At 40.5% G+C, this 17,410-nt stretch overlaps 1 protein-coding gene across 1 annotated transcript in view; it reads left to right on the forward strand.

Annotated features, from left to right (window-relative positions):
- Nucleotides 1–637: 637 nt before the first annotated feature.
- Nucleotides 638–17,410, forward strand: part of DYM (dymeclin) — a gene marked incomplete at its 5' end in the record, with an annotated part of 135,224 nt that continues 118,451 nt past the window's right edge. Inside the window, 3 exons of the mRNA XM_010284690.1 lie at nt 638–820; nt 5,156–5,334; nt 11,344–11,469. Coding sequence (XP_010282992.1) covers nt 638–820; nt 5,156–5,334; nt 11,344–11,469 — 488 coding nt within the window. The remainder of the gene's footprint in view (nt 821–5,155; nt 5,335–11,343; nt 11,470–17,410) is intronic.

Genomic DNA, 17,410 nt, shown 5'->3' on the forward strand with positions numbered 1-17,410 from the left:
TTAAAATTTAAATTGAAATTGCTGTTGATCCTGTCTTTTTTCCCAAGAAGCTTATTATTTGCTCTGATGTTGTCTACCCACAATAATGAGTAATGATGATGATCTCCACTGGACTCTTAATCTGGAGGTTCTAGTTTAAGTAGTATTAGGTTTTGTTACAGTGTTTTGCCTAAAATATGCTGAGTTTATTAAAAAAAGAATACATGAGAAAAATGCTGCATGATGGACCAGGTGGGTTTTGTTAAAAAGGCAACATACACGTGCCTTTTCCTCTCTTAATGTGTTGGCATTATCGAGATGGCTGCGTGAATCCTTCAGCTGGTATCTGCTCTGTGTTTAAGGTTCTCCCCATCAAACATATGCTTTTGTTTTACCTCTCCTAATTTCCTGTATTCCTATGACTTAATTTTCTTGTATTTCCAGTAATCTTTCAATTCCCACTGGGGAACACTGCTGTGTTACTCCTGAAATTTTCATTTTGAGAAACTGAGTAGCTAGACCTGTCATCCCATTGTATGGGGGTGAATTGTTTTTCCTTCTTCTTTCTACCTCTGTGTCAGATGCTGTCTTTTCCTCTAAAGGAGTTTTGTTCATTAAAATGTCAACAGACCTAATATTTTTTGCCTTTTCTCTCTAGCTGGCCTGTGGACAGTCTTCACGTTAGGTGGGGTGGGGAGTAAACCAACGCCGCAGCTGGAGCAGTGCTCCCCTCTAGCTAACCAGAGTCTACTGCTTCTGCTGATCTTGGCCAATCTGACCGATGCTCCAGATACGCCGAATCCCTACAGGCAAGCTATTATGTCCTTCAAGAACACGCAAGGTCTGTATCTGTTCTTACTTCTAAGTATGCACTGATGAAAATGAAGCATTAAGTTGCTGCGACTGCTTAGAAGTTGACTTTCCCAAACTTGTTTTCCCTCCAGCCAGCCTGTAGAAGAGCAATAATAGCACATTGTCTTCTGGGAGTCTTGAGGTGTTCCTCAGCTGCTGGAGCGTAATTAACTTTAAGGGGCAGGGGGAGAAGGATACTCTTTCCTTCAGATTAGATAAATTTTAGAAAGCTTCGTAATTTCATAAAATATAAATAACTGACCTACTTAGAGGTCGGTTTTATCCAAGAGTCTGCTGGAGTTCCCTCAAACTTTGTAGCACTTGAGAAATCCTGTTTAGCTGGAGTCATCTTTCTTAGAGCTCAGAGAAGCACCTGAATTGCTAACTGGGTTGATCTGCTAACTGGATTCTTATATTGCAAGTGTGAGGAGAAACTGGTTAATGTAAACACTTTCATGAGACTTGCATATATGGGAAGCTGCAGACTTGTTTCAGTTCTTGCTTGGTTTTTGAGAAGGCTGGTTCCAGGCTGTATATCAGGTAACCGTAGGTGCAATGCTGTACCGACAGTGCCCTTCTGCAGAGGGTTTTGCTTGGGACACAGGAGTGCCCTAACACAGTTTGGGCTACTCAGATAGCTCGGCTTTGCAGGCAGTGTGCTTGCTGTCACATATACTTTATCCATACACTTAAATCTCTTCAAGTTTTAGCTGTTGACTTTCACCTTTCGCTAGCTTTACGCAGGTTGACAGCACACACAGGGCTGTTCAGTGGCGCTCAGCTGCTGCCTGACAACCTGTGAAGCCACATCAATACCCCTGGGTTATTCACTTTATTTGGAGGGAGGTTTTATATTCCTTTAACCATTAAGTTTTTGGCAGGTTGAACTCTTAAATTCATTCACCTTTACCCAGGACTTTTTTGTTATTAGGATAGAGGGTTGTTCTCAAGAATTCTTAGTTCTAATGTGCCCCTTTGATTTATTGGATACTGTTTCCTGGCAATTGAGATCAAATTCTTGATCAGTTTTGGGGTTTTTTTAAACTAACTGAGAACTTATGAATGCTCTGGTTTGGTTGATTTAATGTCATCAATAGCTAGTAATGTGTTTTGTTGAAAACTGTTATACATGTATCATCATAGAATTTTAAAAGAACCTATTCTCTGTCAAAAGTAGTATGAAAAGCAATATCTTCTCTGGTTGGGTACATTTATGGAATGACTTATTGCTTCCTGTAAACTTGTTTCCACTGGCAATATTCATATAACTGAGCTTAAATTTGATTCCTGTGAACATTCTGAGGGGCTGCTAAAAGGAAAATGGTATGAAAAAGAAAGTCTGGTTGCTGTCATAATGATCTATAGTACGTAACTATAAAATGAAAACTGGCTTTTTTGTTCAAGTAATTTATATAATTGAATTAGGACAGAGCTAATCAAGTTCAGGATAGTTTTATTTATTCTACATGGGAACAGTTTACTATTTCTGTTGGCCAGTTGAACATTGTGTAGAATAACACAGAATATGCTGCTATTGCTGATAAGTTAGTTTCTTTAATACTATTTAGATTTTTTTACAGTTTTTAAAGTATCTTTTAATAAAACCGATAGTGAAGCGCTATAAATAGAAGCGGCACAGTTTAAGCATCCACGGAAGCAAAGCTTAAAAGTCAATAGACACTCCTCAGCTAAGGGACTGTGGCATCAGGTGGCTGCTTAACGGAGCATGTTGAACTGATCTGATTTTGCTGGCTACATCCAAATTTTCCCTAGTCAAGAGAAATACTCACCTGAAGCAGGGCGGTTTTAAACCGGTCAGTCCATAATCGCCATCAGTGTTTGAAGGGGACATGGGGGCAGAAACGGTAGTTCAGAAAAGCCAGGTTTCGGTCTCTCCTCCGCCAGTCGGCACGGCGTTTTGGGGAGAGGCAGGGTTCCCACCACCGGCGGGCTGCGTCTCTCCCCTGTGCGCGGCAGTGCCTCCCAACAGAAAGGAGAAGCGTTTGCTCAAGTGCCTCCTGCTGAGTCGAGCTGAATGGCTGGAGCCGTCGCCCCTCGCCCAGGCCAAGAGAAGCAGCAGCTCCCCGGCACGCCGTCTCCGCCGGGCCCCCAGAAACTCAGTGGGAGCCAGGGCTCCTGTGGGGCTCCTGCAGGTCTTCCAAGCACTTATTCCTTCCAAAGAGGATGGAAATGTTGTTCAAAATAAGTGACAACTACCACAGTTTTCCATGCTGAAAGCTATTCAGAAACATTGCTAAGAATATGGGCTAAAAAGAAAGGGGAAATCAAGACCCCCACATCTCAGTGGGTATAGGTGGTGTTTGTGTGATCGGTCCCTACCAGTATAGAGCTTTCTCCAGAAGAGTGGAAAAGTTTGGCAGGAAACCACCTCATTTAAGAGCCAAATTTGTGTTGGCTCACTGTTTCTGTCCATGGGCACACGCGTGGTGACACTGTTCTCGCCGTTTTCTGTGGTGATGATGCAGTCTATAATATCTGAGAAATCTTTCCTGATTTGAGGAAAAAGGAAGATTGGGATGAAGTGCAATAGTTGCTGCCTAGCCTGCTGACTATCGTAATACCACTTGCGTGTAAAAGGACTTGTAAAAAAGTAGGGTTTGAAGTTTGCATTGCTTTTTTCCTTTATTTTTCCAAGTCTCTGCTTCCTCTCTTTAAAATCCCTTCTCTCCACAAATCACTGCGCAGGAGTAGTAGTACTGTCACACGATTTTATACAGCAGAGCTTTCCTAAGTTAGTGCATTTTTAATACACAATAAACTCTTCAGAAATCTGTAGTCTGTTATTGTGGAACTAAGGAATTTTTAGTTAAACTCCTCAACTTTGGACATCTTGTTTATAGTAATATGGAAATTTTTAAGTCCAGACCTTTAGTATACTTGAGTATCCAAACTGCTGTCGTTCCCAGAATACCTTCTTGCCATGAAATTGCTGTTTTCCATATGCATAGCTTGTTTGTGTGCTCAGAAAGATAACCTTTGTATTCAGTTGCCAGGATGCTGAAATAAATCAGCTCAAAAAGGCAGACTCATCCTACTTCACGTGTCGTCACAGAAGATGCATGTTTTGGGTGGATGTTTTTGAACAGAGCTGAGCAGGAAAATACTTTATAGAAATTTTTGTGAAGCTTTTTGAGAGTTGAGAAACGTACCTGCTCTGCACTAGAACAAAACCTTGTACTCTCAAAGGGTTTTTTTTCTGAAGAAATCAAAGGCCAAATCTCTGACTTGGGGAGATCTGGAGGCTGAATAAGGACACGAATCTGGCTTTCTGACATGAGTATGAGTGCATCGACTGTCACACTTGCTTTTTCCATTTCCACTGGAAATTCCTAGATGTCAGAGATCTGTGCTGACGGACGGAGTTTTTTTTTTTAAATGGGTAAAGCTTCTTGTGAAAAGGTTCTGTGAGCAGAAATCTGTTTTATTCTCACTCCCAGCTCTGGCACAGATTATTTTGTGAACATGAACAAACTGCTGTTACTTTGAGTCATGTTAGACTATATGATGTGGTGGTTTGAAATCACTTGAGCCCACTAAACTCCCCACCACACGTGCATCTTTTAAAGTCCTGACAGCACCTGTGTTTCACTGAAAATACACTGATAGTCTTGACTCTGCCCTTCATGCCTGGAAGGGGATGGGAGATAACTCCACCTTGATGCCAGTGAACTAAACCTGGAAGTTTTGGTTGCGCAGGAATCAGTACATCGGTTCCAGCAAAGACAATGTAGGTACCCTCTTTTCAGCAGCTCCTGGGATTGCCTTCCTTTCATAGAATCATGGAATGGTTTGGGTTATTGTGATATTATTAGTTCCACAATAACAGATCATCTAGTTCCAACCCCCCTGCCATGGGCAGGGACACCTTCCACTAGACCATGCTGCCCCATCCAGCCTGGCCTTGAACGCTTCCAGGGATGGGGCATCCACAGCTTCTCTAGGCAGCCTGTTCCCCAGTGCCTCACCACCCTGATAGCGAAGAAGTTCTTCCTTTTATCTAACAGTGGAAGCCATTTGGATGAACAGGGTAGCTTTACAAAAAAAGATGAGTGTCTTGTGCAGATACAGGGGTCTTACTGGATCTCATGTGGCAGCGCAACCTCAGCTTTTTGGCACAACTGAAGCTTCATGAGACCCTGTTTAGGTTTATGACCATCGGTGAGAAGAGTCACGGGTTATTTTTGTTTCCTCCTTTCTGCGGTGTCTGTATAAAATGTTTCCCCTGGAGTTTTTTTATAGAGTTAACAAATAGCTGGATGGTAAATGTATTTGTTAAAGATCTTTTTTAATTTCTTTATTTCAGATAGCACTGCTTTTTCATCATCAAATCCCCATGCTTTCCAGATAAATTTTAACAGTTTATACACAGCTTTGTGTGACCAACAGAGATCTGATCAAGCAACTCTTCTTTTATACATGCTTCTGCATCAAAATGGCAACGTGCGGACGTACGTGTTGGCACGAACGGACATAGAAAATCTTGTGAGTATTGCTCTGCTTGCCTTATACTCGTTGTGAGGGGTTGGTCCTGGAAGCTTGGGTGTCATCAGCTGCCAGTGTCCCCTGTTCTGTGGTGGGGGCAGCAGGTTCTGGCTTATTTACCAATTCGAGCTCACTTACGCATATTTAGTATGTCCTCTCAGGGGTGTGATGTCACTGCAGTAGAAGATAGTACTACAGATAAAGCTACAGGCAGTCTTTGAGTCCCTCTTTCTCAGTGCCACTGTCTGATCCAGGTCAAACCTGCTGACCTCTGGGCATGGTGTAAAGAAACTGGTAGCAGATACCATACTATTCATTATTTTATTGTTCTTTTTTAGTTATTCAGGCCAAAAAGTTACACAATCTTACTGTGTGCATATAGGGATAATAGTTAACAAAATGAGCTGTAACTTGATTAATATGCCAGACGTTTTACGGGGTTGACCTGAGGCTGAAACTCCTCAAGGAGCAGCTGACAGATTTTATAGAAATGTAACTGTAGTGATTTTTTAGCCGCTTTAAATAGGATTGTGGTTAATAGGCAATATAACAGACACCTGGTACAGTTTTTGTAGGTTATAAATTAGCTTATGCTCTCCACGACATTTAGTAATGTCACAAACCACTTTAACAAATCTTACTTATTAAAAAGCATTCCTTTAATAAGATAATGGCTGTCTAGGGGAATTGGTAGCGGAAAAGAGAACCCTTTCCATTTTAATATTTGAAATCTCGCCAGATAATTAGATCCCTTGCCTGTTTGATGGCAGATACGGAATGAGTTTGGTCGTGGTCCAAGTTCTAGCAGATGTATTGCTAAAATCAGAGTTGATAGACACCACTGTTGGCAAACTTGGCTGAGATGGTTGATATTGAATTGATTCAAGACTGAACTCCTGTGTAGTCTGCTGCAGAGTATCTAGGTGAGGCCTGAGTCATTTTGCATGAATTCTGTGAAGAAATGGTCATATTTAATTTTCTGGGCAGGTACTATGGGATATGACGTGTTTCACAGCCGCTAACCACATCAGTTTACTTCATCTTTAGAGAAATAAAGGTTAGGTGTGTGCATTGCTTTATGATTATGATGTCTGATATATTGTAAAACTTCCAGAAGAAAGTGTGAGGTGCCTGTGTCAAAACAACTCCAGATGCCGGTACCCTGATGCTCTGCAATGTGGGATATTTTCATATATTATCACCTGTCTTTCCTCCCCCTCCAAAAAAAAAAAAAAGAATTCAGAAAATCCCTGAATCACAGAAGTAATCAGCACCATTAATCACTTTGTGGGAAAAGCTGAGAAAACTGAGAAAAGCATCACTGAAAAGTCAACAACATGTTTGATTTATTTTTTTTTAATACCAAAATTTGAAGCTGCCTGCTCTCCTTTTACTCTTCATGCCAACCGTTGCTTTTTGTGATCACGGCTGACATATCACTGACGTCTTTGCCCAATTCTCTTGTTTTTAGTGGGCTGGTAATCCGGGGTCGGTTACTGGACAAAATCACAGTCTCCTAATTACACCCCTGCGGTGAAAAAGGCTAATTCAGTCTTGGGCTTGTAATCGAGACGAAGGGGCAGGAGTAACGGAGCTGGGTATTTCCTTCCCTATATGGCAGCTGCGAGAGCGGTGCTAACGTGCTGCGTGCTGGTCTGGTGGCGAACTACCACGCTTCACAAAGCGTTTGCAGTCTGTGGGAAAATGGAGAGAGTGTAGAGAAATGCTTTGGGGTTTGTTGTTTTTTTTTTTCCTTTAAAATTAACAGCAAAACTGCAAGAGGCTTAGGAAGCTAACTTAGCCGGTCAGAAAAGAGCTTCAGAAGCATCGGGATGCGGATGTGCCTTCACGAGAGGAAAGCCTGGGACAGGACGGACTGTCTGTTCTCAGAGAGGTGGGATGAGAACTAAAGCCTGGAGCTTGAATCCCAAAACTTAGAGAGATGGGAGGACAAGAGTTAAGGGAGCTAATGCAGAGGCAGAACAGTGTGCTCTCTGGCTGTCTCTGAATGAGGGTGGGTGACTTTTTGAAGGACTGTGGCATAAGTTAGTGGCCTCTTCGTCCAGGGCCGTCGGGTGACGTATGAGAGTCTGTGCTGTACGAGAGACCAGGTCATCCTCAGCTGAGTGCTCATCGTAAACTTTTAGGGGGGTTGCAGGTTGTTCCTCTTCCGCTGCACTCAGTGCGTCCCATTTGCCGTGGTTTCCCCTATTTGAATATCTCCCAGTTTTGGGGCCCGGGACGCGTCACTGGCAGATGTTCTCTGACATGTCCTGGGGGCTTTTGAAATGTGTCTTTGCTCTTTTGTAACTTCAGTTTAATTTGTAAATGGATTCGGTGTGTTTTTGTTAACTGTTGTAATAGATAATGTCTCAGCTTGCTTCTTTGTTTGTGTATGAATCTACCTGTCAGTTATATATAAATACATATATATTTGCCTTCTCCTGTGCTTTATAATGCTCTATCATTAGTATGGCAGTGCATCTTTTTTGCTCTTATAATAACAGTCTGCTTGGTAGAATGAATAGGATGTTTGTGTATCTTCCATAGCGTTTCACTTGGTAAAATTTTATAAAATAATTGGGTTAAACATCTGGTGCCATTAGGGATGTTCACATCTGGAATTTGTCTATCTTACTGAAAGTACTTGCAAGGAACCTCCAGGAAGCGGTGGGACTGGCGAAATAGGGCTCAACTATTTCAGAAGCATAGTGTCGTGGTCTGCGGATAGGAGAATTTTGAACCTTTTTCTGTTTGAAAGAGCAGTTAACACCCGTATTGCAGGTAAAAATACCAGTGAGATATCTGCTTATAAGAAATAAGCTATTTCTGTTGAAGATGTTTGCTTTGGCTGCTGAGCTGACGTTTCGTTGCTGCTCAACATGACTGGACGGAAATAATGTATATGATGATGTATTTATATCAACTGATGGCACAGCAATATTTTTTCCTGTGGTATAAATTTGGCTTAAGCAGGTTACCTGTGTGGCTATGCGGTCTTGTATTTTGATGTATGCAAAGACAAGCTATTTTAAAACTCTTTGCTGGGGAAACTGTTCTTGACCTTGGGCTGAATATAACACCTGCAATTTTCAGTGTCTGTTTTTATCTGCCCCTTGTTTTTGGTATTAAAAGTAACTTTTTAATGGTGGCTGTGTCTTGCTGGTTAAAAACTTGCTCCTGACAGAGGAGTGTTAGTAGTAGTCCAGTAATGATAGTTTAATGACTATGAATAAAAGGGCCAGCAATACAAAAAGAAGTGGTGATTGTCTTCTCAGTATGTGGCTGGACAATGCCAGTGCGTAAGAAGATAAATGTAAGAGTTTTAATGTATGTGCATAACATAAAAGCATAAAAATGCATTTTGGTTACAATTCGAGATAAATTTTAAAATTTTAATTTAATCTTATTTTTTAGCTCTTTTTTAAGTGGTGGCTCATTGAATAGTTTTTCTTCTGAGAGCAGTGATCCTTGTCCTAAAGGTGTGTGTACCTCAGCAATCAGTATATAAAGGAAAAAGTGTTCAGAGGAGGGAAGGGTTATAGAATCTGTGTGAATCGATTCTTTTTTCATCGGGAAATGGCAGGTAGAGAGGTTAAGTTGCCGTTTGCCTCTGACTTTGGTCTGGTAGGTAGACTGAGAGTAGTCTGAAAGAGGAGTGGAAATGGGAAGAAGAGGTTTCCAAAGCTTTCAAGGTATGTTCGGGGCAGGAAGATTGAACGAAGCCATCTGGAGACACAAATCACTCTTCAGAGTGAGCGTGATTTGAGTAGCTACTCTGAAGTCTTAGTAAAAGAAGTTGTATGTATCAGCTCATATGGAACTGTCTATATCAACATCAGAATCAAGGTACCCTTTTTTAATGTAGTTTGTGGCAACACACTTTTGGGACTTGGAGCACCTAGTAAAAGTACTTGTATGTATCAGCTCATATGGAATTGTCTATAATGTCTCAACATCAGAATCAAGGTACCCTTTTTTAATGTAGTTTGTGGCAACACACTTTTGGGACTTGGAGCACCTAAGGAACATGAATGCAGTTTTTCAGGTATAGTTTTAGACCTTATATTAATGTGCATTAAACAAGCAACACACTTTTGGGACTTGGAGCGCCTAAGGAACATGAATGCATTTTTTCAGCTATGGTTTTAGACCTTATATTAATGTGCATTAAACAGAGGAGACATGTTGGGCTGTTCTGAAGGAATATGTTTCATCCAGAGTGGTTTGTATGGTATTGTTTAGCACTAACCAGACTGGATGACAGTTATATTGAAGGAGTGCAAGGCAACTACTGCATAAGGCAGAATATTCAATTTTGAGGAGCGTTAAAAATTGACACAGCTATTTGGGAGCTGTCTTAAAAACGCAGAAGCCATTCCACTGGTTACCTTCAGAGAGGCTTTTGTTGTTCTCCAGCAAAGTCGAGCTGTAAATACAATTAATTCTTTGATAGCTTTATATTGCTTCCTGCTATATGCAGCTTATTGTAAGGCTTGGACTTGGAAATGGCGTTGAGCTTATGCAGTGCAAAGCTAGATACAATATAAATATTTGAGATGGAAGTGATTCGAACAGTGGACTAATGCTGTGATGTTTGTCTCCCTTTTCCCCCATCCAAGGAAAAGGACTAATGTTTGCTGCTAAGTAGATATTCTAGGAAAACTGGGTCTTTAGTCTCAAGACCTATTTTCACAAAACACAAGGACATCGGCTCCAGTTTTAACTGAGGATGGAGGTTTGTGAAGGATCCTTTGAAATGGTAAAGGAAGGATGTTTGCTATGTGTAAATTTTTATTTTTTTTTTTCCTCCCCTGCTTTTATTGTGGTATTGTCTTGACCTTGGCCAAAGCATCCATCAAAAGGTTTTTTGGCCTGCAGCATTTAGATCAATGTCATTGGTTTCAATAGAAACTGCTGTGTGTTTTAATATATTCCAACTGTTTTGGGACTGGTTGATTGTAAGAGAACATTCTGGTAACTTCAGAGGCTTATGAAGCACTCGGTGTCCTGGCTGCTCACCAGAATAGGTTTCACATGATTCATCCTGCTGCACTCGGCCTGTTTTGAAAAACAGCAAGTCTTTAGGTGTCTAGAAACTTCTTGGAACATATTCTGCATCTCATCTGCTCTCTGGGAATTGAGAGATTTCTCCAGCTCCTTTTTCCAGGGTGCTTTGTGATTTAGGCCTATTTCTGCAGCCTGGGGAAGCCACGTTGTACTGAGCCAGTGGAAAGCTAATTTTCAGTTGGTAGAGAGACAACATTTGCATCTGGATTAACTTTAGACTAGCATTCAGGTATGCTTGCTGTTGCAATGAAATCTCATTTTCATTATTATTGCAAGACTTTGGCTTAAGCTGTTCATGCTGGTGGAAATGTTGCAAGACCTTGGGCTGAACTCTCATCGTAATGTCAGTTCTCTTTGGCTGCGTATTATCTAGAATTGGAAAAACAGGCCTTTTCTAGTCTTAACCCAACCCCAACTGGTTCTTTTCTGGGATCATCTCCACACACCGAAATGGGATTTGAGTTTCAGGTCTCAAAAAGCCTCTGTGCACCTCAGCTCCAATATGCCTGGCTATATTTGATGAGGACAGTCCTTTCAGACCAAGCTTGTGCTAGGAGAGACGGTTAGAGACACTTGTTTTCCTGCTTGAACATGTGAAAGTCTTGTTTAACAATTTTATTTTCCCATAGTCTAGAGGGGAACTAAGGCTTTCAGAGCCTATGGTAACTGGTATGGCTGGAAATCTCATTTATTAGGAATTGAAATTCCATGTCTGACCACAAGAAAGAATTTGTTTCGCCTCTTGTGGAGACAGAATGAAACAGATGGAAGGTGTTTGAACACTGTACGTCACTATTTAGGGGTGGTTATTTCAAGAGGGAGGAATTGCGATGATATTGTTAAGGGCAGGGTGATAGACGGGAGGTTTAGAGTCTCCTCTGTTTATTGTCTGAGGTATTTGAAGACTAACCTAATACACACGTTTTTCCTTCTCTAAAGGTTCTGCCAATTCTTGAAATTCTGTATCACGTTGAAGAAAGGAATTCACACCATGTTTATATGGCTCTTATCATTTTGCTGATCCTCACAGAGGACGATGGCTTCAACCGATCCATTCATGAAGTGGTGAGTTGTTGTTCTGGTAAATAATTCTTCAGCTCTAAAAATTGTTTTAAATATTTATTTTTATAAAGATACATCTGTAAATCTGTTTCTTCAGCAGAGGCTGTATGTGTTCATCCAAATGTGATGGCATATAGGTATTTCTTTCATAAGGACTAGTAACCTGAAGTTAGAAGAGTCATTTCAGAACTTTCCCAAGGGAAGTGAACAAACACGCTCCCTCTTGTAGAGGAGATGCTGCATATACCTCTTTTTCTGTCCTTTTTTTGGTGTTTCCTGTTGCAAATTAACATAGTAGCAGCTAGGCAGGCTTCCTCAAAGATACTGAGTGTTTGCCATAGAAGTGGAGGGGCTAGAAGAGGGAGAAAACCAGAAAACCTTTTTTTATTTCTCCTGAAAAATTTTGCTTAACCAGTTTGATGCAGCTGAGAGGAGCTTTTAGTTGGAGTCTTATTTTCCAGACTGAATATTACTTCCTTACTTGGCATTTCTTTCTCTGTCTTTCTGCTAGATTAATATCTATTTTATGTTGTCCCTATAATATGATCCAAATTTTGACTAGCTTTGATGGGCCTTGACCATCTGTGCTGGAGAGTATCTTGGATAATTATGTTCTAGTTTCCTAGCTTCTAAAGTTATGATAATGCAGAAGATATCTGCAGTGATTTTATTGATTTTTTTTTTTTTTTTTAATCATTATTTATTTATTTTTTTGACTGGGACATGGAAACTCTCTTTTGGGGTTAGGCAAAATTAATGAAATATAAAAAGCTGGAAGCAAGTGTCAAGGTATCTAAACAGAACTCTTCTCCCAAGTAAATTTTCAGCCTGTTTTGGAGGGAACTGGCATTTTTTCTTGGTGCCAAGTGGTAGAGACTTACAGTATTTACCGTCTAAAATTTCAGATTATTTCCTATAGCTCTGTATCTCGAAAGCAAGAAGAGGTGAAGTTTATATGTAGTTACCTGGGACTATCTTTTAGGAAGCAGCTTTTAGGAGAAGCATCTATAGTAACCATGCAGATGACTGAAGCAACATTTTCCTGAAGCTTTCTTCTGCCTCACCTTTGTGTGCCTTGAACTTATATGTACGCACCATACATGTGTACATGTGTGAGGTGTATTTTTGGGTTTGATATCACAAAGTCATTTAATTTCTCTCATAAATTGAGCTTGTTGAGGGTTAGAGTACAGCAGACAAGATTTCACTCAGCCTCAGTCTCTTCCTGTATCACCCTTCCCATATCATTTTAAAGGCTTTACACGTGGTCTTTCAATGAATTCCTTTCTGTGTAAATGGAATATTTCCCTAAAATTGGTAATGAGGATCCAGCTGTGGAATGAAAACATAAATGAAGTTTTCTTGTCCAGTTTATTCTTGCCTTTGCAGCTAGCCCTGCCAATATAGTTGTAGTGATTTCTATGCAACGTGCATATTAGTTTGCTACTTCCATTTTAATAAAAACAAAACCAAACCTCACCTTGTTCCTTTTACCCTGCACTGATTTTTTTTTCAGTCCTGCCTTTGCTTCTTCCATCCTCTTCTCAATTTAATCTTTGATTTTACTTAAAATTTTCACTAACTGCTTCTTTCTTCTACTCTGTGGCTGTGTTTTCCCACTCCATAGTTTCTGATGAGAAGCATACATTCATTAATAGCATTATGTGGCCAGAGTTTTGCTAGTTTTGCTTCTTAGCAAGGTGGTGAGAGGTGGCTGTTAAGTGCCTAAGCCTGCAGGTCTGTCTAGGTAAACTTCTGTCAGCCCTCCTGCAGAAAAACCTGTGGGAGTGGAAACTTTTACCATCAAAAGCCGATGAAGTGCTATGACACTGCACAGGACAGATGTGGAATAACCTTAATTCTTCCACCTGTGCTCCTCTTTTTGTTATTATTCTTTCTCTTACCCTTTTCTTCATTCTGTAATGGCTGGGGGAATGTTTCATGCCGAAGGAGAGAGCGAACTTGGAGGCTAAGCAGAATGCTTTTCTACCCATGCAGTGCTTTTCTTATGGAACTTGAAGGCTTTCGCTTGCCCCCTGCTTTTAATCTTGGTGTCACGTGGGTGGATTGGATGCAGTGAAGGAGCAAGAGGAGGTCTCCCCTTGTTCAAAACTTCAGCCGTGCACTCCAAAAGTCACCTAAATAAACTATGATATAGACAAGAGAGTTGATGATTGTGATACCAACTCTTAAGGAATCCTTTCTATAAGGAATACTTACCTATAGAAAAACCACATTCTGTTATACCTTAAAAAAAACATCAAGTTACCTTCTTGATCTACTTGATCTGTGGCATTAGAGGGTTGTGGATATCAAAATAAAAATGTTGAGCATTGCATCCTGTCTTGTGAACTGTTGGGAAATGGATATATGGGTGGTGGGTTCCTACAGGTCCCATGATGGGCGATAAGTGTAGTCAATGCCCCGCTTTGTGGAAAAAGGATTCAAAAGCATACTGATAAATCACTTCCCCTCACTCATCTTTTTGAATTATTTAAATGGATTTTTCCAGGCATGAATGATGAAGTTGCTACTCAAAAACTACAGTATAAAGTAAAGAAATTAGTCTTATGCTTTCTTAAATATTGACTCCACATCTCCTAAAGGCTGAGAGGGTATTATAGGGAGAAAAAAATTAAGAATGAAGTCAGGAAAGCTGTGTAAGGTGTGAACATCTAGTGTCAGTTACACAAGTGGAATGAAAGTCTTATTCACTGCAAGCATCTATCAAATTTTGGCAATTACAGCGGGATTATTTTTTTCCCCATCGCTTGGGTAAAATATGAAGAAAAAAAGGATTTGTTGTATTTTAGGTCAATCTGTTTTTCTCTCCGGCTGTGTAGTGTGTGTACTGTTCTTATAAGAAGCATGACTGTACAGTCCATTTATGGGCTATTTTCTTTTGTGGTATTTAACCCACATTTATTTATTGATTTTTTTAAGATTAATTTTAGTAAGCACAGTTTTATAAATCTTGTGATTATACTGACTGGTAAGAGCTCAGGAAACCACAGAAACTCTTTTTGACTGCTGAAGTATTTTTTGTTTAAAATGAATGTGGTCTTAACTGCCTGGAAAATATGATCAAAACCATAGGTCCTGTTCCTGCCATTGGCTTAAATGCAGTTAGGTCCCTGTGACCACATAGAGCTCAATTTCTTTCACTACTAATAATGAAAACAACAACAGAGTAAACAAGTAAATGCAAAAATTCCCTAAAACAGGCAAGTATTTGTGATTTTACTTCTCTGATTTATGAAACTGTAGATAAAATTACATCGGATGTCAAAATAAGATCAAGTAGTACTTTATGTATCCATAACCTGTAGTATTACTATAGCACTTTATGCTGTAGTAAGTAGTCATAGACTGTAAATCACAATTTAACTCTGTTTACCTTTATTGCGTTAAGAAATATCCCACAAGCAAAGTTAGAGGAAACCGAGACTGAGAATCTCGGTGCTCGGTATGTATAGAACTGAATTCCTGTTCTTTGCATCTGTGGTTCTTGCACCCTGAGTCGTAGACATCCAGGAGCCTGGTGTTAAAAAGAGTAATTAAGCAAAACCTCTTGTGTGGTGTTTTTTTTTTTAATTATTCTTGCACGACCACCCAAAGTCTGAGCTTTTTGTTTTTCTTTTTTCCCTTTTTAATATGATCTGCGTACCAATGAGATCGTTCAAATTGTGGCACTGATTTCATGTAGGCGATTTTGAAATTTAAGGTACTTCAATGTTTCATGCTTCTGAAACCGAAACCCATGGGAGGGACGGTGGTGGCTGCTGTTGATTTTTAAATAGACATTTCATTGCCTACCTGCTATGGTCGCTTTCTTCACTGTGGGGGAGAGGAGAGGTGACAGGGACTGGTATGTAACTTTTTAACTTTGAATTTTGTGGTGGTTTTTGGTTTGTTTTGGGGGTTTTTTTTTAAGATTAGTTGGATTATTCTAAGACATAGTTGTGTCAGTGAATGTCATTTTCAAGGGTTGGTGTTTTTAAAGTTTCAGTGAGAACCGTTGGCCATTTTACAGAGAGACTAGGGCATTAATGTGTCTTGTCCACGGTTACAGCTGTCAACATGTTCTTTAACAAGCTCTGGTAACTTCATGTTTTGCATTAGGATTTTGAAATTTGGCGGCTAGTCTTTGTGCTAGGGCTCTGCTACTGATAATTCGACTGAATTCAACCGAATTATAAATTTCCAGAGGAAGGGGAGTTTCCGTCTGTGCTGCAGATACATAGCCGGAGGTGGCCCGATGTCCATGGTGATTGAATATTCTCATTTTGCTTTCCCCAGAGCCAGCTAGGCACGTATCGCTTGAGATCTGTAGGGACAAGCTGGAGTTGTAACTGCTGCGTCCAGCTCCTGTGGGGTGCGACCGTGCTCCCAGAGATGCTTCTATCGCTGCTTGGCGGTGGTTGAAGCCACCTGGTTTGATGCAGAGGAAATGAAGAACGTGTACAGGAACAGGAGCCTGAGGTGACAATGATTAGGAGGAATCGGAAAGAAGCTGTGGCTGGCTGCACGAGGAACGTGGGATGGGTGCAATGGGGGAGAGAGATACGAATTAAACAAGAAAGAGGTAAGATTTGGGATTGCTGAGCAGAGAAATGAGAAAAGAGGCAGGCTAGGAGCAGAGTGACAGAGTGCTGGAGCAGATGAAGTCAGACTTCTTTTTGATGGGAGACGGGAATGGGCAAGGTGTGGGTGGGGGGAGTGGAAGCTGGGAAGAGAAGGATCTAAGAAGGAGAGGGGCTTGGGAGGGCAAGGAACTGGGTATGGGCTACAGGGAGGGAAAATGGGAAGGATGAAGGCTTGTGCATCGCACAGGGAGCTGTAGGTGGATGAGGAAGATGTGACTGGAGACGTAGGAGGGCTCAAGGTCCTACTTGAGGTTATCTAACTTGTTCCAGTCCCGTTCCTCTTGTCCCATGGGGCCAGCCTTTGTGAGAGAGCCCATGATGGGACCTGAGACTCCAGAGTTCCGTCACAGTGTGAATCAAGGAACTTGCCCTTTGGTTGGTGAAGTACAGGCGTGTGCCCCACAAAATAACGCCGAAGGAGGGGGGAAGAAACACGAGCCTCGTTTTGTTTGTGGGAGGAGGTTGCTTTGCTGTTTTGCTCGTAAATGAGCAACTATAAGAAATAGCTTATTAGAGATTTAATCTGTCAGTTGATCTTCCGTCAGTGTAAGTGTATTTTATCTCAGAGGGGCAGGAAAAACCAACCCTTGGGTATCATTTTAGAGGAAATTGAGTCAAACTCTTTTTCTGTGAGCATCTGGAAATAGATCCCTTAATGTACTTACTATTGCTTTGGGTTTCTGTTGTGTGTGATGTCAAAACAAATGGTATTTTATACTACCCATTTTCATAGATACATTTTGTTTGTTAAAGTATGTTTAATTTTCAGTACTCTATGCATTCAGAAGTCAGGAAATGAAATGTGCAACCACAACTTATCCCTGTTATATTTATATATTACAGAATGTAAACATTACTTAATGATCATGTATGATTCTCCAAATATTTTTTTGTATTTTTGTGTCTTTTTCTGCTGGAGGTTCAAGTGCTCAGCTGGAGATAATTTTCATTGTCAAAATGGTTCATCTATATATTTAAATAAAATCTTCTCTTGAAAACGGATACATTCATAAATAAGCTGTTTTTAAGAAATCACAATTAATTGCAACCAAAGTGACTGTCTACACTTATTTTAGCGTTTTGCAGTTGTGAAGCAACCTACTAACTTGCTGTGTCTGATCACAGGTTTATTCTTAGCAGCCTTGGGACGATAAAGTTCTCCTCTAGCAGAGTGTCTTCTTGCAGTGAAGTTCATATGTGTAATCCATTGATTACACAACTGACAGCTTTTTAACTTTTCAGTTGCCTCTTTTGTGAAAATACACGTGTGTTTTTCTTTGTCTTTCAGGCTATTCCTG

This window comes from Phaethon lepturus, unplaced genomic scaffold, assembly GCF_000687285.1.
Source record: "Phaethon lepturus isolate BGI_N335 unplaced genomic scaffold, ASM68728v1 scaffold7460, whole genome shotgun sequence".
Classification (NCBI taxonomy): domain Eukaryota; kingdom Metazoa; phylum Chordata; class Aves; order Phaethontiformes; family Phaethontidae; genus Phaethon; species Phaethon lepturus.